Here is a 25502-nt window from a genome sequence, read left to right on the forward strand (position 1 = left end):
ATGTTATCCAGGGTTGCATACAGTTCATGTGTATGTAAATCACCCCTGGGTCCAAATTGTATTGTTTTCTTTCAAATACATTAGGTGGACTTGATCTACAGATGTGAATGTTTTATAGTTCCTGTGTTAGTTTTTTTTTTTTTTTTGGAAAGGTAGGTGGCCACTTAACAGTTTAGCAGTTGAGTCAGTTGTCTGTATGTGAGTGAAAATAAATGCTAATCTCAATTATATTGTTTTAGAGTTGATATAACCTATGTGCACAGTGATTCTGAATTATAATGTAAAACGCAGACAAAACCAAAGCTGAAAGGAATAGATGATGCAAATGGCTGATTTTTTTCCAAATCCATCAACCAATTGCACATTTCTGAAATTCCTGTTTATTCAATTTGGGAGATTTTTTAAGAATGTCTCATGTTTATTGTGTTGTGAACTGATTAGGTAACACACTGTACGAACATTGTCTGGATGATGGCTTGTCTCTCTGCGATAATCAAAGTGTGAGGGTGTCAGTCAAGGACCTCAAAATCATTTCACTTTGCTATAATACAAGGATCCGTGAACATCTTGATATGAATTGACTTTAGTGTTTGCTAGACTTATGTAGTCAACTTCCCTAAAAGTGCATTCCTCAATTGAAAATGAGGTTGAAACTTCTCACCGAACCTGAGATTGAATGATGAAGATACATCTGTTATTGGTTTGACATGTGCAAAGTCTACACTGGGAAAAAAGCAAGAGCTTACAGACATTTTGCCATTTTTCATTACATTCTTGAATTGATTAAGTATTCTAAATTTGACATTAACTACATTCCATTAGGGTTGCACAATTCATGGTCATATGGCAAAGTAACAGGATTTTTCAAAAACCATGGTAATTCATTATCTTGGAAATCGATTAAAAATTTGGGAATTTATACTTGTAAAAGTATGTATTTTTGTTGATTCTTTATCTTTTTGTCCATGTTGTCGATGAGTTTCTAGTGGATAGACCATGATGAAAAAACATAAAATCATCAATGTTGTGATGCAACTCTTCAAATTTTACAATTACCACACTCAGCCCCAAAACACAGATACAGTGGGGTCTGGAATTATTGACACCTTTGATAAAGATGGCAACAGTAGATGGGCCAGAGTGTACATGCACATTTCCAGATATCATCAGCAGTAATACAATCAGGGCATGGCAGAGGACCAGGAGAGCTCTGCAGTGTTGATTTTTTATGACATTCAAATGTGCATCAGATGGCAACAAGATCATATTGTACAGAAATTTAATCAGGTAACATGAATACAAAGCCGGCAAGAGGTGGTTAGAATAGGATGGGAGGCCAAGAGTCTGTAATCAATAGAGAGTCAGAGTCCTGAGTGTGGGAACAACAGTCTGTCCCACGGTTGGGAAAAAAAGAAAGTTCATAGTCAACAAAGCATGCAAGAGTCATGAGGCAAATAGCATAAAGCACAAGAAAAATATATAACGACTTGGGGCTAGCCATTGTAAGTTCAAAGAGTCACTCACCCCAACAAGATAACTTGAGAGAGGAGCTCTCTATGAGTCCAGTAGGCTATAAAAGTATGAGATAAAATAAATAAATAGTAGGCCTATACTAGTTAATTAAAGAATTTCTGAGTAAGCTCACATAATAAGCTCCACAAGTTAATTAGCCTACCTAAAATTCAGATCAGTCCAAAGTATGCGCTGTGTGTATAAGTGCGTGTGTGCTGGAGGGGAGAGAAAGCCCGGGAGAGAGGGGGGAGTGTGGCGGGGGTACCTGTCCCAGACAGGGGGAGACAGGCCAGGGCAGGTGGTGAACAGATTGCCAGATGGAATCCTAGCAGAGGTCAACGATAGTAGGTGTCACACCCGTTCGGGAGAAGCTTTTTTTTCGAGGCAGATTCCTTGTAGAAAATCCCAGCCATCTAGCTATCAAGTGTCTGTCGACTGTTTGTTTTTTTCACGTGTAAAAGGTGGTTGTTAGCTATCTATATCTCTTCAGTTATGGCAAATGTTCCTTTACAATGTCCTCTTATTGAGGTAATTTACAATTATCAGTTCTAGCACGTTGTCGCTGTTATATCAGTTCTAGCGCTTTGTCGCTGTTATATCAGTTCTAGCGCGTTATTGCTGTTATATCAGTTCTAGCGTGTTGTTGCTGTTATATCAGTTCTAGCGAGTTGTCGCTGTTATATCAGTTCTAGCGTGTTGTCGCTGTTATATCAGTTCTAGCGAGTTGTCGCTGTTATATCAGTTCTAGCGCTTTGTCGCCGTTATATCAGTTCTAGCGCTTTGTCGCTGTTATATCAGTTCTAGCGCGTTGTCGCCGTTATATCAGTTCTAGCGCGTTGTTGCCGTTATATCAGTTCTAGCGCTTTGTCGCTGTTATATCAGTTCTAGCGAGTTGTCGCTGTTATATCAGTTCTAGCGAGTTGTCGCTGTTATATCAGTTCTAGCGCTTTGTTGCCGTTATATCAGTTCTAGCGCGTTAATATGTTTTTTGGGGGAAAAAAGTATGACGTAGGTTACCTTCAGCATTTGTACAAATTATGCCGCTGACAGGTGACGATTGCTGGCCGGATACTTGCCAACATGTGTCTGACTGTTCCATTCATAGGAATGCTCACAGAGAGGGCATGTCTGCATGATGCTGATGAGAGCCCCCTTGCTGGTCTTCACTATGTTGCATGTTCGGCTGCAAATCTCTCGAACAACTGCAGCAGGTCATTTTATGAGGTGGTGTTGACTGGGAAAGGCCTTTGACAGGGTGTTATAATAGACAGCCAAGTGGTAAATTGCATTTTGTTCTAAAGAAAGGACAAAGCTTTTTGCCAATGCACTTCACAACCAAAATGACTGTACTAGTTGTATCTGCATGGCTGGGGAATTAGCCAACTAGTGTATCAAGCCGGGAATTTTTGAATACAACTTTTCACATAACATACATTATGTCACGTTCTGACCTTAGTTCCTTTGTTATGTCTTTGTTTTAGTATGGTCAGGGCGTGAGTTGGGTGGGTTGTCTATGTTGTGTTTTCTATGTTGTGTTTTGCGGTTGGCCTAGTATAGTTCTCAATCAGAGGCAGGTGTCGTTACTTGTCTCTGATTGAGAATCATACTTAGGTAGCCTTTTCCCACCTGTGATTCGTGGGTGTTTATTTTCCGTGTCAGTGTTTGTTTCCACATGGAACTGTTTCGGTTTTGTTTTTTCACATTGTCGTTTATTGTTTTGTTCAGTGTTCTTATTAAAAACCAAGATGAACACTTACCACGCCGCGTATTGGTCCGATCCTTGCTAGAGGAAAGCCGTTACACATTACCTGTTGTTGTTGATGAAGCCGTCTGTGTCATCAGGGCAGTAACTTGGGTTACTATCAGAGTAGTGATGGCGTGTCCTTTTCATAACGGAAAAGGTGTCACAAGGGTACTTGTGTCGCATGACACACTTGTATTCTGAGATCTTGCCTGATATGCTGTGAAAATAGCAAGTGAACAGTGAATTAAAACATTTTTGGAGGTCGCTAGACCATTGCAATCACATTGCTGTTATGATACCCACCGTTGCTCCTTCTGATAGGTCTGGCATCCATTCATGACCAAAGCAACAGTCTGGCACCCTACTGTGCACTTTGTCTAACAGAAAAACAGGGTCAACGATTGTCATCATCCCTTAATTATAATTATAAACTGGGTGGTTCGAGGCCTGAATGCTGATTGGCTTAAATGCTTGATATTTCAGACCGTACACCAGAGATATGACAACTTTTACCAGCTGATAATAGCAATAAGGCACCTCAGTGGTTTGTGGTACACTACATACAAAAATCTGTGGACACCACTTCAAAATCAGCTTTTGCTGACGAATAAAATAAAATGTATTTATACAGGCCTAATTACATCAGCTGATATATCAAAGTGCTGTACAGAAACCCAGCCTAAAACCCCAAACAACAAGCAATGCAGGTGTAGAAGCACGGTGGCTAGGAAAAACTAGAGAGGAACCAGGCTATGAGGGGTGGCCAGTTCTCTTCTGGCTGTGCCGGGTGGAAATTATAACAGAACATGGCCAAGATGTTCATAAATGACCAGCATGGTCAAATAATAGTAATCACAGTGAACAGGTCAGGGTTCCATAGCAGCAGGCAGAACAGTTGAAACTGGAGCAGCAGCACAGCCAGGTGGACAACAAGGAGTCATCATGCCAGGTAGTCCTGAGGCATGGTCCTAGGGTGGGTAGAGAGAGAGAGAACTTAAAAAAAAACTCCAGATATAGCAGAATGACCCTAGCCCCCCGACACATAAACTACTGCAGCATAAATACTGAGGCTGAGAGAGGAGGGGTCAGGAGTCACTGTGGCCCCATCCGATGATACCACCAGACAGGGCCAAACAGGCAGGATATAACCCCACCCACTTTGCCAAAGCACAGCCCCCACACCACTAGAGACAAGGCTGAGTATAGCAGACAAAGATCTCCGCCACGGCACACCCCAGGGGGCGCCAACCCAGGCAGGAAGACCACGTCAGTGACTCGACCCACTCAAGTGACGCACCCCTCCTATGGACGGCATGGAAGAGCACCAGTAAGCCAGTGACTCAGCCCCTGTAATTAGGGTTAGAGGCAGAGAATCCCAGTGGAGAGAGGGGAACCGGCCAGGCAGAGACAGCAAGGGTGGTTCGTCGCTCTAGTTCCTTTCCGTTCACCTTCACACCCCTGGGTCAGACTACACTCAATCATAGGACCTACTGAAGAGATGAGTCTTCAATAAAGACTAAAAGGTCGAGACCGAGTCAGCGTCTCTCACATGGATAGGCAGACCATTCCATAAAAATGGAGCTCTGTAGAAGAAAGCCCTGCCTCCAGCTGTTTGCTTAGAAATTCTAGGGACAATAAAGAGGCATGCGTCTTGTGACCGTAGCATACTTGTAGGTATGTACGGCAGGACCAAATCAGAAAGATGGGTAGGAGCAAGCCCATGTAATGCTTCGTAGGTTAGCAGTAAAACCTTGAAATCAGCCCTAGCCTTAACAGGAAGCCAGTGTAGAGAGTCTTGCAGTGGAGTAAAATGATCAAATTTTTTGGTTCAAGTCAAGATTCTAGCAGTTAGTACTTTGTATGTTCTTCAAAAGAAAGATCATGGTCCAGAGTAACGCCGAAGTCCTTCAGTTTTATTTGAGACGACTGTACAACCATCAAGATGAATTGTCAGATCCAACAGAATATCTTTGTTTCTTGGGACCTAGAACTAGAATCTCTTTTGTCCGAGTTTAAAAGCGCCACTCCACATTTCATTCTAAATGCCTAATACTTGCAAAATAATAAATGCAAACTCTTTGCAGGACAAGGATTGCCCTGACTTTCAAGAATGCCTTAATAGCTTTGCCTTGCTTTTCTGGTTGGCTAGCAAGTTTCACCATCCAATTTCAGATCTTGAGCTCACCAGTTTGAAGTCTTAAACCGGGAAATTAGTGACCTCTGGTTGGTTCAGCCATCCTATAGGAAAAATGTATGGGAAAATAATGCTTAAAATAAGTGATAAAGCTAACACAGGTTTAATCTGGTTAATACATTTCGTTCTATTAGATTGTAACAGTAATTTAACATTACGATTATGAATTATGAAGCCTTTGTGCTTTTTAAAAATGACATACATTCTTCAAAATTCACAAAAAGTGATGTTAGCTGATGAAGATTATCTCAGAGAACAAAATTTATAAAATATAAACCCGTGTTTCCTTCATACCTTATTTTTGGCGTTTATCCAAAAACCCTACAAAAATGCCATTCATTTTCCCAATAAGTTTTTTCCAACGAACCATGATAGGAGTTAGTGCCTACAATAAACCGCCATCACTATTTCTCTATATTTGAGTGCAAGTTTCACCATAGCAAAATGATGGCACATGAGAATTATTAGAATATGGCTAAAAAAAAACCTGGGCACAGGAACGCGCCCTCAATGTGCCTGGACAGATTCTGGGTGGAGTTGACCCTACTGCTTCACCGCTTCCTTTCTGATAGGCTATAGCCCGTCCCTGGAGGATTCAGACCCGCCATTTTCCTGCAAGCCTCCAGTCCATTGGAGCCAGCAGGGGGAGGTGAAGTAGAAAAGAGCACAGACTTATTGAGTGGGAACTAAAGAGAGAGGCGGGAGTCAGTTAGTGCGAGAGAACGAGAGAGGGGGAGTCAGTTAGTGCGAGAGAAAGAGAGAGGGGGGAGTCAGTTAGTGCGAGAGAACGAGAGAGGGGGAGTCAGTTAGTGCGAGAGAACGAGAGAGGGGGAGTCAGTTAGTGCGAGAGAAAGAGAGAAGGGGGAGTCAGTTAGTGCGAGAGAAAGACTTTGTTAGGAGAGAGAGATCATTCGGAATTGGCAAGAGGTAAAAACTCTTTAAGTTTGTATCCAATATAATATACAACCAAACTTCAATTTTACGCTCACTTATCCTGGATGTGGGCTACATATCACCCTGGGATTTAGCTACAAGAGTAACGTTCCTGCCGTCTCATTTTTCTCGTCTTTATTTTGTGTCATGTGGCAGAACTGTGGAAGCTACAGAGGACAATAGCGATTCCACAGAGGATTTGAAACATTTGTTCTATATCGTAATACAGAAGTGCGAAGATGTCTGGGCAAAGCATTACGGACAGGATAACCGCAGCTCAACACAGTGTTACCGGATCTGCGGTGGCAAAAACTGTGTGCAAGGCGACTACGCATGAAATTATGGGGCCGAAAAAGAAACATTTAGATTGTAAGTATCAATATGTCGGCGAGTTGCCACAATGTTGCGTTTGATCAAGCGTATGTATTCGTTAGAAATTGTTTGGACTGGCTGAGGCCTACGAACATAAACTGACCCGTAGGCTATAATCAAGTAGTTCTTGTCTGATGTTCGCCTACCTATGAAACGATGGGAGATTATCTAGAAATATTCTACAATTACCCTAAATTCGAGTCAGATGTCATGTTGTCAATTTTCAATTGAAATTAGCCTTGGCACGTGCTTGCCATGTAAACAATGAGATTAACTGGATTACAATCACGTCATAGCCTATAGGCTGCTATTTATTGTAACGTTTTAAACTTATCAAGAAATTGTTTGACTTCCACCAAGGATGATGGTTCTAATTTTAATTATATATAATGCAATTATTTAATAATATAAATATTAACTGCTCTAATTTGTTTATGCTGGTTTCTATCTCCTTCCAATAGCGATTGTACTTGTTTACAGGCAATTTACTGTCCACTGAGTGTGCCTACATGATCGTATGCTCTGCGAACCTAGACGTTATCAGAGGGTTTCTCCTCCCAGTTTTTTTTGGCTGACTCTGTTCTTTAATCGTTCAATGGGGAACCTCGACAGAAACGTAACTTTTAGTGTCATTACCCGCAAGATGGTCTGACTAGGCATGTAAAATAATACCCTATTCACTTCCTGACATTTGACCATAGTTGAGTCAGTTTTTCATTCAGTCAGTTTTGACCCTTTTTGGGCCTATGGATAAGACCCAGCTATCACAGTGAGGAGTGATGTTTGCCTATTAGGGATCAGGGGACCATTATCCTTGGTGACCATGATGTTGGGAATAAAGCGGGGACACAGGTTCACACCTCCTACTCTTGTGATAAGTACCATGGGATCTTTGTGACCAGACCACAGTGCGCCACGCCTTATACCACACCCATGTTATATGGTTCATGAGCATTGTGAAATCAATGTGCATGCACATAACACACAATAAAATAAACACTGAATCAGGAAAGTAACTTGGGAAGCAATTACTGAAATTCGATATCAACACAACCATGTGTTGGTATATTTGATGAGCAATGTATGTGTCGGAGAATGATCTACATAAAGGCATGGAAGTGATTTCTCATTATAAATATTTTCTATTGAAGCATGTCATGAGTGTGCTCAGAGTACTGCAGTGATGTTTTTGCTCTATTTAAATTCCTTAATACAACAGGCTACCTACTCAGATTTTTCCGGTTCTTCCTTCTGAATCCAACCAAAATTTGACTTTCCTTTATGCAAACCCCTCCAAGACACGCTTATACAGTGCATTCGCTAAGTATTCAGACCCCTTGACATTTTCCAAATTGTTACATTACAGCCTTGTTCTAAAATGGATTATATAAACATGTTTCCTCATCAATCTACACACAATATCCCATAATGACAAAGCAAAAACAGGGTTTTAGAAATTTAATACATTTTAGAATAAGTCTGTAATGTAACAAAATGTGGAAAAAGGGAAGGGGTCTGAGTACTTTCCGAATGTACTGTTTTGTACACTCAGTGTACAAAACAGGAACACCTACCTAATATTGAGTTGCTCCCCCTTTTGCCCTCAGAATAGCATCTAGGATTTGATACCAGCAAACCTCCAGTTGCCAGCTCACTTCCTGTCAGATTTCTCCTGTCAGACCTAGGATTTGAACTGGCAACCCTACCTGCCGCCCCATAAATCCATGGCTCCCCAAATACACCAAAGCAGACCCAGTTAGACTGCTGAACAACTAATCAAATGGCCTTCCGGATTGTTTACATTGACCCCACACACCACCACCACCTCACCTGATTTTTACACTGCTGATACTCGCTGTTTATTATTTATGCATAGTCACTTTTTTTTTTTTTTACAAATGACCTCGACTAACCTGTATCCCCTCACATTGACTTGGTACCGGTAGCCCCTGTACATAGCCTCATTATTGTTGTGTACATTTGTTACTTTTTTATTAGATTTTTTAAAAATGGAAGAAAAATAAGAACTTTTGTTTATTTAATATAGAGTTAATAAAATTTCTTGAACTGCATTGTTGGTTAAGGGCTTTTAAGTAAGAATTTCACGGTAAGGTCTCCACCTGTTGTATTCGGAGCATGTGACAAATGAAAGTATTTGATTCGAGATAAAAACCAGGGTCAGACCCACCTCCAGACCAGGATTCGAAAGCGCAGGGTCTTATAACCCGGGATTACCCTAATTCACAGTGGCGGTGGTGCATAAATATGGCGTCCTCCATGCACTGACCAGAATTGCCTCCTTTACTAAGTTCGCTGTATTGTTCATGGCTCTCTTACTCTATACATAAAAAAATATATATATATATATTTTTAAGTTGCTAATAGCACAGTATACATGATCCCAATTTCAGCCATAACATGCTGGCAATTTGAAAAACAAAGTAGACTGTGCTGATATATTGATGCATTGAACCATGTTGCACGCCTTAGCGCCAAAACTCTGTGGATTGTGCTAAAACAATCACGTCATATCTGAATCCCGACATCTCTATGTACCTTCGCCATTGAAAAATCAAGTGAACTTCATCTTAAAGGTCCTCATCCTGTCCACACCTTTTACTGTGTTAACAATATGGGTCCTCAATGTACCACTGCTGCATGTGCTTTGCAGACATACCTAGGTTCTGGTCTGTCTTTTTTTTCAGGGGATACCTGGAAAGTTGGTGGGCTGCTGTTATATGTTGCAGATCTATGTGATAAGTATTTTCCAAGGAGAACTAGTTCATCAGAACACAACCACTTGTAATGTTGCAAGGAGTGTGGCTGGTGAAAGAGAAAAGGCACAAGCAGGTCTCAATGCAGTGGTGAAGTCTTTTCCTTTCCAACAAACTGATGTTGTGATTGCATGTTGACACAAATAACTTACAAAAGAGTGCATCAAGTCTTGTTCATGAAAAACTGGAGGTGTCAAGTATTTATGGCCAACCGATTTTAGTCAGCAGCAGAACAGTTTTCCGTTACAGTGACTATTTGCAATTACAATAGCAAGCCTTCTCAATGGCTGAACAGGTTTTAAGTTGGCATTAGCATTACCCATTTCGACTGTATCCTGGTTTATGGTCGTGGTAAAATTCAGTCTAGGTTGTTTTTTCATCTAGTCTATTCCGTTTCTTCCTGGTGTTTGCCCTTGCCGTGTCGGGTTACTCCCGTTTAATGGGTTTTAATTCTGGGTCATTCTCAGCACCCTAGCATCAGTGCTGAAGCAGATTGACTGCAGGCATCGCCACATCAATATCTGTTCACACCATGCTGCTTATTTGCATACGTTTCGGTGACTAGAGACTGAAACCAATTTCCTGCTGGGCACTATTTTTAGCATTGGCTCTGTAATAAGAAATGTCATGTGTGGTGTTTGACGGGGGTTTTTGAAGGGCATGTCTGAAACTCGAAGCTAAAAGAGTGTGTAGAGGCCATCATACCTCACTGACTTCTGTCCCTAGAAGGCTTCTTGATTGGCTTCTTGATAAGGAGGCTGCTGGGGAGGGCCTCAAGGCTCCTTTTGTAGTCTGGGGGTGGCAGGAGCGGAGCAGGAATGTCACAAAGGTTGGAGGTACTTCAGGAGGGCCGGCAGCACTTGGAGTTGGCGTTTCCTCAGACCGAAATAGCAGTGGTGTCTAGCTCTCCTCCGGTCTGATTTGTACGCAAGATATGACCCCTTTCTCTTAGCTCCTTTGATTTGGGTTGGGTTTCCTGACCAGTGTCCGCATTCTTTAACACGGCCTGTTAAATAAACTCCACCAAACAACTTTGAGACTCAACAGTTACCAGAGAGGGGGGGGGAAATGGTGCAAAGGTCAAACTGTAGTCTTTTCCACATTATGAGCCTGCTCTTGTTTTCTGGTCTGCTTTGGTTAAGAGCAGGTGCAAAATTTGCTCCAAGATGACTGCTCTTGCAATTTTAGAAATATAGAGCTATCACTTTAGTATCCAGTTTGTTATCGGTGCAACTTACCCAACTCAATACTGCACCCATCTATTTACAGAGAGGGGGAAAGACTGCCATTTTATTGCATGTTAGTGATTTTATGGTTAAATTGCTTTTACGCTAACCCATTTCTGCCCAACCCAAAGTGCAAGGGTCAATCGCGAGTGTAGTCTATTTGATGCTTTAGGGACTTTTCAACCACTGTAAATGGAACGTTTTATTTTGTCATTGTGTCGCTAAACTTGTTTTGCGTCCCAAAACAGGATGTGTGATCATAATGAGGTATTGAAGTATAGTTCCCAACTTCCCACATCACCTGCCACTTGATATGATGGCTACATTTGGTGAACAATAAAGTCATTATTTTATTTTTGAAATTCTGTGATGAGGACCTTTGTACTTGACTATAACGTCACCTTCCTTCAGTGAGTCAGCATGCCTGGACTTCCATTTGGAATTGTTCCCTTTTTGATTGCATCCTTTGTGTATTTGTTTGTGCAAAGGTCTTTACAATTGGGCAAACATGATGGATGAGAGTTGCACCTTGTTTATTTCCAGAAGGAATTTACTTTGAAGTCTTAATTTCTTATTCGAGCTCAGGCATACAACTCTCAATACATGCCCTAAACCAAAGTAATCACACAGGAGGGAGTAGATAATGATAGTCCCTCAGCGACAGTAGCTGGGTGGGTGGCGTGGTAGCAATCACCTGACAGTACCTCAGTGGTCCAAATGATCTTGACACAGATCTAGGGTCAGCACACCTCCTTTTGTGAAGGAAACCTCAACACTGACTTTCCTTTTTTCACTGACTTTCCTTTCCATTTTTCTCACATGAAAATGCAAATACCAGGTATCCATGTTGTATTGTAGCTACTTTACTAAAAAAGGTTGTCCGATTTACTGTGTGTGTAGGTGAGACTGAAACTAGGAAGCTTGAGTTTACCTGATCTTGTTACTTTGATTATAATGTAAGCCTACAATATCTGTTGTACAAAACACTTGTATTTTTTCCTGGACCTATTTGCATCACAATAGAGGTTAGCTGCATGGGACAAGGTGTTATGTCACTTGAACACTCAACCATCTCCTACTTAAAGCCCCGAGCAGGAGTGTATTTCAGTTAGATAATTAACCAGAAATGTAAAAGGTCATTTTAGAACAATGTTAAGTTGTGAGGACATCTCTCCTCTCTGTGCATGTAGTAATACTGATTACTGAGCAAGCATGTTCTATAGGATCCAAACTTATTCTGGGAGTTTGACTTGAGTCAATCCTGCAACATGATGCTCCCTAGAATCTGCTGAGGGTAAGGGGCATGATCCATGTAGGTTTCAAACCTCAGCAGTGTGTAGAGTGGAACCCTCGCACTTCAGTGCCCCATAGCTCTTTTTCTTGTTTGTGGTCTGTATATGAAATGGATACAATCATATGCCGTCAAACTGGTGACCATAATATTCTCCCTGCTGAACAAGGAAGCACGTTTAGAATTCTATGCATTTGAGTTGACATTGCATGTTGAGTAAGCCTACATGGATTCAAAATGTGGACAAGGAGGATTGGTACTGATGGGATTGGTTGAATTGGGTGTGAAGGTGAAGGCACCGTGTGAAGGTGCCATGAAGCATTGCTGCGGGAAGATGTTTTGGTGGGAAGCCGCTACAGACTGCTATATTGGTCCGCTAATACAGGACTAGTAAAGGCCCAGAGCACAGTTTTTATTTTTTTAAAGACTGCGATGAGGACGCCATTCATTTTGCTTGTGTTATAGATAGGAAGCCTTCATTGGGTGTATGAATTGTCCTCTGAAGCACTGAATGTGAACCACCAACTGTTTTTCTTTTTCTTAACCTACGTATTGCACAGTGTGTTAGTGGGGTTTTAGGGCCTACTAGGTTGCCTACAGCTTGAATTATTGCTTAATGCCTACTGTCCTGTCCAGTAACCACTGCGGTAGCAGTCAGTTGGGTCAGGTCAGGCCACGGTAGCACATGCAGCATGAGAGGCTCTGCCACAGTTCAACTTTACCCCCCCCACTCAGAGCATGTGACTGCAGTGGCATCGAATGACAGTCCCGCAAAAAGAGTGCTGACACCGCCTGCCCCACTGAATGGAGCCCACTGTAATTCTGAAAAGCCTTTGCGATTCAGTGTCATGATTCAAAGCTGCAAACCAGGCACTACCATCAAATACTCATTCTTTAACCTCCATATTCTGAGATTTTTTTTCTCTATTGGCCAATCTCATAGATTAACCTCATTAGCCATTTGTCTACAATGAAGTGAAGTGGGCAGTTTGCCTTCGGTTCAGGGTCTTTAGCAAGATTTTTAAAGATTAGACTGGTTTTACTATACCTGTGTTGTGATCACTGAATACTTTTAGCATGGTCAACTCTATCAGTATAAAATGATTGGATCATATCATCCATATGCTGTGTAGAGCTGGTCCCTAATATAGAGGAAAAAAGGAAACTGGTTACAAATTCCACTGATGAAAACGCAGACCTTGAAAGAGCCACAGACTACTCTAGCTGAGAATTTCAATGCACTGTAATCGTCTTGCATCTGTCCACTGCAAGATCACGTAGTGAACTAACCTAATTGTACTCTCCTGGAACATATCCCTCTACAATTTCAGAAACTGAATTGAAATGAAAATTCTGAAAGGGGGGGGAATCCTCTGGGAATTGACTATAGTGTTAACTGCTACTGTTCTGCTTGATAAATATTTACTGGAGGAGGTAGAGCCTTAATTCAAAGCTGTATGCTACATCAATGTTTAGGGAAGTGCAAATAACATTTTTGTGGGTTAACACTGATCGCCGTTTGCAGTGAATAAAGTAACGCCCAACATTTTCAATGCATATATTCACAATGGATGGGTAAAATAAAGGTACGTAAACATTGGTTGTGTTCACCCTCCACTACACCGCAGGCTTGGGAAATAAACTCACTTCCTGACTGTCAACAGCCGGGCAGGATGTTGATTTATATGTATGTGTGTATTCCAAATATGTCAGGATGATCATTGTTTGGGAGGGTAGGAAAAGAGTAATACCCTTTTGATCGGCTTCCTGTCATTTATGAATGCGTATCGTCTGTCCACTGTCTCCCCACTAGGGCTGGGCGGCATACCGTATTTTACAATTTACTGGTATTGATGCATGGACCGGTTTGGGTTTTTACTTTACCTTCTATAACGGTATTTGAATGTTTGGTTTGTTAAATGTGATATGCCGTGTGTAACGTCCGTTTATAGTTTACTCCGCTACTTGAGTCATCCCTCTTCGCTCTCTCTCTCTCTCTCCACACCGCTTTCCACACAGACCTAGTCCCACCCAGTCACTCAAGGAGCGCATTTGTTGACCACGAAACACTTTTGTTCAGTCTGCATGGTCAACGCAACATTGTTTCCAATTTGATCTTAATATAAATCCACAAGTGTTTTATAGTTGCAATATTAGTTTGTTTCTTACATCTGCAAATGGCTAGTTTGTCTTTTCTTAGCAAGTTAAGCCAAATCGTGTTAGCTACCTAGCTAATAAAAGTACGGAGTCAGAGCAATAACTCATCCATGGCATTTTCATTCGTTGTCATGTCAAACACTGTATTCAAAGTGCCCACTATTTATATTCTATTTCCATGATTCCAAAAGTTAACCCAAGTGTTTTGATCTAAATCTCAATTGCAACATTTGGTTAAAAATGAGGCCTAGTATTTTTGCCCATATCGTGGCAGTGCGGAAATGATCTCAAATGTGCAGGAAATGCAGCAAATTATTTAGGTTGAATTGAACAGTATAAAACAATCCGACTGGAAGAGACCCATTTGAAATTATTTAGAATATATATGTTGCCACCCTAGGGCACACTACTCTTAAAGCAAATTTTAGAACTTTTATTAATCAAAATCATAAAATACTGCCATAGCGTCAAAAATTTGAAAAATACCTTGATATGATATTTTGCCCATATCGCCCCAGCCTTACTCCCCACACACCATTTTGAATAGAGCGCTGTGACGATTTGACAAATTAGTCTTTGGCTTATGGCATTTCAAGTATGCACAGTTTTTGTCATTTTGAAAATGTCTTCCACAAAACGATTCAACTCAACTTTCTAAATTAACTTGTCTACCTTCCCAACCAAAAGAAATCCACTTCTGGGGACATTTTCTTCAAACTCAAGCCTAGTTTTTGTAATACAGTCGTCGAAAAGGAATTAGTTGTATCACAAATGACTCTTTATTTAGATGTTGAACCCTTGTAGGCCTATAGCTTCACTATGGTGTCCCCCAAGCTCATGTTTATGGTTGGCATCTGTCTCTTCAAAATTGATAGTCATTGGCAAGGCTCATAACGCGATACTGTACACTTCATGTGTTTTTTTTTCTGTCAAACAGATGCCGGAGGCAGGAAGTGTTTTGGGGTAATTAATGCTAACCACTTTTTTTTCAATAAGTGTAAAAAAGGACTTAATTATAATCTCCCCCCTGTAAACCTTGTGTTCTGCTGAGCTTATTGGAACTGTTTGCCGAAGCCATCAGTCTGTTCCTTGCATATTTGGCCCTTAATCTTGTGTGTTAATTAAGGAACTCAAGGGAATGTGAGGGAAATGCCTCGGCCATTGCATTCCAATCATTGCTAACTTGTCCAGAGTTCCGCATGGGGGGGCTTCTACTTTTTATTGGACTGTTTAATTAATTTTAATGCTTTTAATTCATGTCAGCTGCCCTGACCATGTCAACACTAACATGTAATGGCTATTAAATACCCTTATCTACAGTATGTTTCCCCTATGTACAAGCCCTTGACCCTTGCAATTGGAATACATGTGTGTAGACTCAATGACCGAGGACTGAGAAAATGGTGCGGGAAGAAACACTTTCAACGAGAGGTCCAGGTCAACCACTGCATAAGCATTCCATAGCACTTAATGTCATCACACTAAATCTGGACTCATGAATTCCATGTATTAATGCATGTATTACAATTATTTATAAATTGATTGCAAATAAATGATATACAGTAGCTTATGATAGTGACCTAGCTTTTATTTTCTAGGATGGTTTAGTAATCATTTTCACTTTATTTCATATTTTAATTGTGACTTGACATGTGGCTACAGCTGCTGATGCAGGCTCTTTTGCAGACATTGGCAATGCACTCGCTCTACCCAAAATATCATGTTTTGCCATTACTGGAATCCTTTTGTCATGCTTTTCATTTTTAAACTTTCCACACAACCCTCCCAAACCACAAAGTATTCAGAATAGCCTTGTCTGATTCCCACCAGCTTGTTCTTTGCACTCCCTAACTTTGTCATGCTTTGGATTCGAGACCTTTGCAGTTTCAGCTGTGACATCCTTTCCAAAATCAGTTCTGATGTGAAAAGCTCCATTTGCACACTGTTGATATGACACTTGCTGCCATTGTTTTTGTTATTTTTGTCTGGTCTGCTCCAGGTCCATAGTGAGTCACCAAGACTGACTTGTCTTATCTGTGCTCTTTCATTGTGACGATTTAGCACTAGACTAAAGTCTGTAGGCCTTCTAGGATTTTCAGGCTGGTGGTGTTTGACAAAGAGACCGGTGGTTTAAACTTGGTTGGGTAACTAAAGTAACGGACAAGTCACCAACTGTTATTTTGGTTAGAGAGGCTGGTCTCATGAGACCCTATATCTGTTGTGAGATTTATGATTGTTATGTACATGATTGCAGTGCTTACTGAACATGTACAAAATCTCAATTCAAGCGTGACATTTTTTTTTTTTTTTTGAAGTTTCAAAGAATCAGACCGACTGCCTGGAATACATGGGTCAGATGAGAGAACATGCAAATTGGTCTTGGTTTGCTTTATGGAGTGAAACTGCAATTTAGGTTGCTGGACTTGCTACGCCTGGCTCTCTTTTTGAACCAATGTGTCAGGCATTTTGCCCAATTCAGCCTGTTTAAATCGGACTCTGGCAAGCTTATTTAACAAAAGTTTGGTCTAATTTTAAACACTTTTTTTTTTACTAGAACCAATAGTTTGGTAGATGTTGGGAATCAGAATCAAAGGGTTTCAGAAACGCTACATCAACTAGAATGGTGATAAAGTATATGTTTGCTAGTAGTTCCAAGAGTAATCCCAGCCATTTTAGTAGGCTCTAGTTTTTGTCCTCTTCCTCTGCTGCGGCCGATGCCAACTTTCTGACGGTAGTGTCTCCAGATGTTAACAGAGACTCTATTAACATCTGTATTTTTGTCTACCACAAGGTGCTATGCTCAAGTTGACTAGCATCTTCTGAATTCTGCCCTTAAATGGATTTTTATGGCTTTTAATACTTCCTGTGAATAGATGGTCAGTTTCCTCTCTCCTAGACTTAGGGGTGTGCCAGTCAAATCAAATTTATATCAAATTGTATTGGTCACATACACAGGGTTAGCCGATGTTAATGCGAGTGTAGCGAAATGCTTTTGCTTCTAGTTCCGACTGCAGTAATATCTAACAATTTCACAACTACCTTATACACACAAATGTAATGGGTTGAATAAGAATATGTACATATAAATATATGGACGAGCGATGGCCGTGCGGCATTGGCAAGATGCAGTAGATGGAATAGAGTACAGTATATACATGAGTTATGTAGGGTATGTAAACATTATATAAAGTGGCATTGTTTAAAGTGACTAGTGATACATTTATTACATCCAATGTTTTATTATTAAAGTGGCTAGAGATTTAAGTCAGTATGTTGGCAGTAGCCACTCACTGTTTTTCAGTCTCTCGGTCCCAGCTTTGATGCACCTGTACTGACCTATCCTTCTGGATGATAGTGGGGTGAACAGGCAGCGGCTCGGGTGGTTGTCCTTGATGATCTTTTTGGCCTTCCTGTGACATCGGGTGGTGTAGGTGTCCTGGAGGGCGGGTAGTTTGCCCCCGGTGATGCGTTGTGCCGCTGTCACTACCCTATGGAGAGCCTTATGGTTGTGGGCGGAGCAGTTGCCGTACCAGGCGGCGATACAGCCTGACTCTTGGTTGTGCATCTGTAAAAGTTTGTTTTAGATGACAAGAACAAATATCTTCAGCCTCCTGAGGTTGAAAAGGCACTATTGCACCGCCTTCACCACGCTGTCTGTGTGGGTGGACCATTTCAGTTTGTCCGTAATGTGTACACCGATTAACCTTCTCCACTACTGTCCCATTGATGTGGATTAGGGGGGTGCTCTCTCTACTGTTTCCTGGAGTCCACGATCATCTCCTTTTGTTTTGTTGAGTGTGCGGTTATTTTCCTGACACCACACTCCAAGGGCCCTCACCACCTCCCTGTAGGCCGTCTCGTTGTTGTTGGTAATCAAGCCTACCACTGTAGTGTAGTCTGCAAACTTGATGATTGAGTTGGAGGCGTACATGGCCACGCAGTCATGGGTGAACAGGGAGTACAGGAGAGAGCTCAGAACGCACCCTTGTTGGGCCCCAGTGTTGAGGATCAGCGGAGTGGAGATTGTTGTTTCCTACCCTCACCACCTAGGGGCGGCCCGTCAAAGTCCAGGACCCAGTTGCAGAGAGCGGGGTTGAGAACCAAGGTCTCAAGCTTAATGACGAGTTTGGAGGGTACTATGGTATTAAATGCTGAACTGTAATCGATGAACAGCTTTCTTACATGGGTATTCCTCTTGTCCAGATGGGTTAGGGCAGTGTTGTTGCGTTGTCTGTGGACCTATTGGGGCAACTTGGAGTGTGTCTAGGGAGTCGGGTAGGGTGGAGGTGATATGATCCTTGATTAGTCTCTCAAAGCACTTCATGATGACATGTGTTTGCTATGGGGCGATATAGTCATTAAGCTCAGTTACCTTAGCTTTCTTGGGAACAGGAACAATGGTGGCCCTCTTGAAGCATGTGGGAACAGCAGACTGGGATAGGGATTGATTGAATATGTCAGACATCGATATACATATATAAAGTCAGAAGTTTGCATACACTTGGGTTGAAGTCATTAACTCATTTTTCAACCACTCCACAAATGGCTTGTTTACAAACTAGTTTTTGCAAGTTGGTTAGGACATCTACTTTGTGCATGACACGTAATTTTTCCAATTGTTTACAGGTGGATTAATTCACTATCACAATTCCAGTGGGTCAGAAGTTTACATACACTAATTTGACTGTGCCTTTGAAGAGCTTGGAAAATGTCATGGCTTTAGAAGCTTCTGATTGACTCAAATGATGTCAATTAACCTATTGGAGGTGGACCTGTGGATGTATTTGAAGGCCTACCTTTCAAACTCAGTGCCTCTTTGCTTGACATGATGGGAAAAACAAAAGAAATCTGCCAATACCTGAGAAAAAAATGTTTGTCCTCCACAGGTCTGGTACATCCTTTGGAGAAATGTCCAAACGCATGAAGGTACCAAGTTCATCTGTACAAACAATAGTACGCAAGTATAAACACCATGGGACCACGTAGCCATCATACCGCTCAGGAAGGAGACTCGTTCTGTCTCCTAGAGATGAACGTACTTTGGTGCGAAAAGTGCAAATCAATCCCAGAACAGCAAAGGACCTTGTGAAGATGCTGGAGGAAACTGGTATAAAAGTAACAATATCCTATATTGACATAACCTGAAAGGCTGCTCATCCAGGAAGAAGCCACTGCTCAAACTGCTTATTGTGGGAAGCTGGTGGAAGGCTGCCTGAAACAATTTAAAGGCAATGCTGCCAAATACTAATTGAGTGTATGTAAACTTCTGACCCACTGGGAATGTGATGAAAGAAATAAAAGCTGAAATAAATCATTCTCTCTCTCCTATTATTCTGACATTTCACATTCTTAAAATAAAGTGGTGATCCTAACTGACCTAAAACCGGGCATTTTTACTAGGATTAAATGTCAGGAAATGTGAAACAGAGTTTTTAAATGTATTTGGCTAAGGTGTATGTAAACTTCCGACTTCAACTGTAGGTCAACATGGTAGCACTTAGTAATAACTAGCCTGCATTTCACTGTAACACACTTTTTTTTTGGTGTGTATAAATTCCACATTTTGTTAATGGATATTTAGTTTGATCTGTTAAATGACTTGCTTTGTACAACAAATAATTTCTAAAATATTTTTGACGTTATTTGGCAAGTGATCATTTTGAATATTGTATTGCGGGAACACCCCCCTAAAGTCATAAGTGTTGCTTGAAACGGGGAAGGAAAATCAGAGAACAGGGTCTCAATGGGTTTTACATGTAAGATAGGTTGGTGCTTGTTTAATCAGCCTTTTGCACTTGCACGTTCTCTAGGTGCATTGTATGTGAAAACTGCTGTATACCACTTTTGATTGAATAACCCCCAAGCTGTGAAGGTTGAATTATATTCTATGTCTTGGCTGACAACTGTCTGAACTGAAATCTTCTCAAGTGATTGTTACAAATAGTGTCATCAGATTATCTGCCTGGTACAGTTGAAACTGGGATTAATCTGTGAAGGGCACACTTCTCCAGCGTGCCAGTGGCCATTGAATGTGAGCATTTGCCCATCTGAAGTAGGTTACGACGCCAAACTGCAGTCAGGTCCAGACCCTGGTGAGGACGATGAGCACACAATGAGCTTCCCTGTGACTGTTTCTGTGCAGAAATCCTTCGGTTGTGCAAACCCGCAGTTTCATCAGCTGTCCGGGTGGCTGGTCTAAGACGAGCACTCCAGGTGAAGAGGCCTGATGTGGGGGTCCTGGGCCGGCATGGTTACACGTGGTCTGCAGTTGTGAGGCCGGTTGGACGTATTGGCAAATTCTCTAAAATGACATTTCAGGCAGCTTATGGTTGAGAAATGAACATTCAATCTTCTGGCAACAGCTCTGGTGGACATTCCTGGAGTCAGCATGCCAATTGCACGCTCCCTCAACTTAAGACGTGTTGCATTGTGTTGTGACAACTGCACATTTTAGTGGCCTTTTATTGTCCCCGGCACAAGGTGCACCTGTGTAATAATCAGATTCTTGATTTGTGCACAGAATTTGAGATGTTTTTCATGCGTATGGAACATTTCTGGAGTTTTCTATTTCAGCTCATGAAACATGGGACCAACACTTGCGTGTTGCGTTTATTTTTGTTCAGTGTATTTCAATGTTTGATCAGCCAGCTACTGTGTTGTCATAGAACGGTACATGATTGGTGAAATCTTATCAGTGCTAGCAGCAGATTTCCTCGAGCTTTCAGTGATGGACCATCTGTGTGTGAGAGGGAGAAATCTCTGTTTGTTTAAGGCCTGTATTAGAGTGTGTATGAATGACCTGATGAGATCTGGCATGAGAGACCAGTCTCATGGCACTGATGGAAAGGTGCCAGAAGGCATCGGCTTTCACTACAGGCCAGATGGCATGGGAGCCCTGCCAAAGGCTAAATAATGCCCAGGATGCGCTATCCTCAGACGTTTGTGACAACAGCCTGAATATAAACACTGGGTGCAACTCATCCTGGGCTGTGCTAAACAGCACCATAAGGACTTGGTGCTCTGTCAAACCTGGTGGGTCCAACTGACGAGAGCCTGTACCAAGAAGTTTGTCGTTAGCTCACCACAACGGCTTGATTCGGTGGAACTGGTTGTTCAAAATAACTTTTGCCAACGCTTTCGCTTACACTCACTCGCATGCAGTCAAACACACTCTTTGACTATCACACACACAATACTATTCCATTAAGACCCTACAGTGACTGTTTCCCCTTCTCTCTCCCCCAGACTTGATCCACTGCACCAATGAGATGAACGTGAACATCCCCCAGCTGGCAGACACGTTGTTTGAGAGGACGGCCAGCACCAGCTGGGTGGTGGTCTTCAAGTCTCTCACCGCCACCCACCACACCATGGTCTACGGCAACGAGGTGAGTGAAAACTGTCTAGGGGCACAAATGGTTAAGGTTGGGTGAGGGAATTCTGTACCTGGGGATTTTTGTCACTCCAGAGCTCTGCAACTAAACACTTCCAGCAGAGCCGTAGATAATGGATCTGACTCCTTGGTGATCAGAGAGGCATGTCATGCCAGACACACTCTGAATTACAACTCAACCCCTATCCCTCCATACATACGGCAATTATACCATTGTAACATGCTCTACTCCTGGTTTTGCCTTACTCTCTTAAATATGATGTCATGAAAGATTTCACGTGTAAGAAAATAAATTCAGTGTCAGAAGTGACACTAATACTGTGGTGTTAAGGTCTTTTGAAATCCTTTTAACACTAGTGGTTTGAAAAGTGTCAGCAATATCCAGTCCACAGAATTGTCATTTTGTATTATACTTCTTCTTTTGAGGGGGCTCTCTTATGTAACATTGCTATGCATTTTCAAAAGTGGTTGTCTTGTATTGCTGTTAGTCAATCATTTGCATTCACCATCTATGAAGGTTTGCACACACATGTTTCTGTGTTGCAGAGATTTATACAGTACATGGCTTCAAGGAATACGCTTTTCAACCTCAGTAACTTTTTGGACAAAAGTGGCCTGCAAGGTGAGTGATGTCAGCTCTGCACAAACTTTGCTGCAGCACTCTATTTTATCAGGGGTTCAGTATCGTCTAAACTGGATGAGATGACACGCTCCAATATTTTAAAGGTGCTACACATTTGAATTTTTGCGTTGTAATTTCAGAAAATGTCCATAATATATCTACCGTGTTTTGCAAAATTACTTACCCGCCCAGTGTTTTGATTGGCTGTGATATTCACCTATTGATTTCTCCCACCGGAGCAGCATCTGTTTAACTAAGAAAGCTGTTCTGACTTTGGCTGTGTTATAAATTTTTTTTACAGACGTTTGAAGCTGGTCGACCAAAACCGAAAGTAACTTTTAGTTTTGGTCCACCAGCTTCAAACAGCTGTAAAATGATATTTGTTAATGGAACTATATTTCTCAGGGATTTAGATGGTACAATGATTCCCTACACTTCAGTGTAGGGAATCATTGAGGGAACGGTGTAGAATGACAGAGCGTTTTCCACTAGATAACACAGCCACAAAGTCAGAACAGCTTTCCCAGTTTGACAACAGATGCCGCTCCAGCGGACGAAATCAATCACAGCCAATCACAACACTGGCAGATAAGTAACACTGTGAAACAATATCATTCCACTGTTGGCAGCAAATATATTATGGACGGTTTCTAAAGTTACAATGCAAACATTTAAAAAAAATCCTGTGTACTGTAGCACCTTTTTTTTGAGGCATTCAGATATAAATATATTTTCCCGAACAAGCATGCTTATCTGACATGTAGAATAAGGAAACGTCAGCTCTATTCAAAACCTGCAGCGTACCATAACTTTTACCTACTGTGTGTGTGTGTGTGTGTGTGTGTACACACAACAGGCGATATTGAGACCTGCCAAACTATGTTAGAAGCGGAGAACTGTAATTTTAGACAGTCCTACCCTTTACCCTTTTGCTCTATTCCCAATGAAATGGCAACACTCAGCTCACATCAGGCCCAGCAAAATGTATTTACTTAAAGTTGTTTCCCATGTTAACAAGATGCCTGGCAGCCCAGACCAGTGGGACTTTCAAGGGGGAGTGTAAAGGCAGATTAAGCGCCCCTAATAATAACCTAATGCCTTTTGTCAAGTTGTTACTTATAAATTAGGGGGATAGGGAGCTATCAGTTTTAATGACGACTGGATTTAGGTTGGAGTGTAGCGCTCATGACAGAAATCCACTAGATGGTGGGCCTTTGCTTTAGGAGAAATATGGGACTATATTTACGATACGTACAGTATTTATGATAGTTCATGGTCATTTTCATACGTTTTGGCACAATTCTCAGTATTGCAGTTGCAGAAAAGAAATCAGAAAACTGACAATGTCCAATAGCTTGGAAAATAAACGTGACACCCTTATGAGTCCCATTTGTTTATTTTTCAAGCTATTGCACATACTATTTCGCATAACAGGTGTTCCTCAAAGGGCCATACAATTCAGTCAGTTTTCTTTTTCCATGTAAAGCTTTCACAAGTATCACGATAGTGTGACATTGGTATCATGGCAACACTGGAACACACACTTTAAGTGTCCTAAAGTTTGCCTGTGTATTTGTCCAACGGGAAGTAGCCCATAAATCGACGAAAAAAATCAGCCGTAACTTTCATAAATCAATGGTATGTGCCTTGGCTTATTCAAGCTCAAGTGCATCCCTTATTTTCCCTAATAAACAGTTAAGAGTATAGGCTGGTTGCCACTCTTGATGCCACGTGTGCAAAGCTGTCAAGGCAAAGAAAGGGTGGCTACTTTGAAAAATATAGTTATTTCTTTAACTCTTTTATTTTGGTTACTACATGATTCCATATGTTATTTCATAGTTTTTGATGTCTTAACTATTACTCTACAATGTAGAACATAGTACACATAAAGAAAAACCCTTGAATGAGTAAGTGTCCAAATGTTTGACTAGTACTGTATACCAAGATGCTCAGAGTAATTCCCCTATTGTCTTTTTCAGGCTATGACATGTCAACGTTCATAAGGAGATATAGTCGCTACCTGAATGAGAAGGCTGTGTCGTATCGACAAGTCGCTTTTGACTTTACAAAAGTTAAACGAGGGTAAGGACTTTAATTCTCTATTCACATTTCCTTATACCGTCAGGCTCAGCTAGCATCTATATTGTATAAATACTGTACAGTCGAGTCCTGAGAAGTGTTTTGGATATTTTTTGGCAGAGTGCTTATTCTTCCACAAGTGCATATATTTTATCGGCTAGGGGTTGATTTGGCATCGAAGTGCATTATTTTAAATTGCATGCTTCAGCTTAGTACACACATTCATGACAGTCCAAAGCCATTAGGATTGGGCCCTTAATGATTGGAATATTATCTTTACCCCAGGGCGGATGGCGTTATGAGAACCATGAACACAGAAAAGTTACTAAAGACCATACCGATTATCCAAAACCAGATGGATGCGCTACTTGACTTCAACGTGAGTTTTCAATGACGTTTTGTACGTTGTATTGCTATGGCCTCAACTCTTAAGCTCCTGTATTGCAAGAAACATAGTCGACGATTGAGTAATCGACTTTACCTCTGTCCTGTGGATTGGGAGCTCTGGGAGTCAGACCAATGAGTGCTCGGTAGGTTGACTGTCAATTCATCTGCTTTGGACCCCTCCATCTCCAGGTCAACGCCAACGAGCTCACCAATGGAGTGATCAACGCGTCCTTCATGCTTCTGTTTAAAGATTCCATTCGACTGTTTGCGGCCTACAATGAAGGCATTATCAATCTGTTGGGTAAGTGCTTCCGCCATCCAGCTCTCAAGAGTCTCTGTCCTGCCAAAACCAAGTCCTTATCACTGTCATCATTACCATTGAGTACTGATGCAAAAACACCTTTGATGCATAGACACCTTTGCACCATGTCGCACTTAGTTCATACTGTATCCCTGGGCTCAAATGTTGGCCACCACTCACTATCAGCCTGCTGCCATGCTAGCCTGGCTGACTTAACGGGGGACGACGAAGGACATGTGTTGTGCTACTACTGCTGTTTTGCTGTTCCAGTTGTGCTGGGTGACATTTGGTCTGTATATAGGTTTAGGGGTTGGGTGAATTCCCTTTTGAACTGAGCTATTTGATTTCTGAAATGCATAAACAAATCTAGTTTCCAATTCTTATTCATATTAAATGAGTTTCCTGAAGGGACTGGGTTAAACTGAAATTGAGCTCAATGCTGGTGGAGAGACTGGTTTTGCACACAGTCTGATTTCAACTACCCTTTCCTGGCTGTCTTTCACACAGTCTGAATTCA

General features: G+C 41.5%; 1 protein-coding gene across 21 annotated transcripts in view; it reads left to right on the forward strand.

Annotated features, from left to right (window-relative positions):
* The first annotated feature begins 6118 nt into the window (after nt 1–6118).
* picalma (phosphatidylinositol binding clathrin assembly protein a) overlaps nt 6119–25502 on the forward strand; it is a 59911-nt gene continuing 40527 nt past the window's right edge. For 4 of the 21 annotated variants that reach the window (XM_029627151.2, XM_029627146.2, XM_029627148.2 and 1 more), the window contains exons 1-6: nt 6133–6752; nt 21449–21591; nt 22143–22218; nt 24198–24300; nt 24583–24676; nt 24874–24985. In XM_029627151.2, the coding sequence (XP_029483011.1) occupies nt 6623–6752; nt 21449–21591; nt 22143–22218; nt 24198–24300; nt 24583–24676; nt 24874–24985 (658 nt within the window). In that variant the 5' untranslated portion in view covers nt 6133–6622. Of the gene's footprint in view, nt 6753–21448; nt 21592–22142; nt 22219–24197; nt 24301–24582; nt 24677–24873; nt 24986–25502 lie in introns of all 21 variants that reach the window. The other 17 variants (XM_029627132.2, XM_029627141.2, XM_029627137.2 and 14 more) reach the window with 14 other exon arrangements.

This window comes from Oncorhynchus nerka, linkage group LG22 (genome assembly GCF_034236695.1).
Source record: "Oncorhynchus nerka isolate Pitt River linkage group LG22, Oner_Uvic_2.0, whole genome shotgun sequence".
Lineage (NCBI taxonomy): Eukaryota > Metazoa > Chordata > Actinopteri > Salmoniformes > Salmonidae > Oncorhynchus > Oncorhynchus nerka.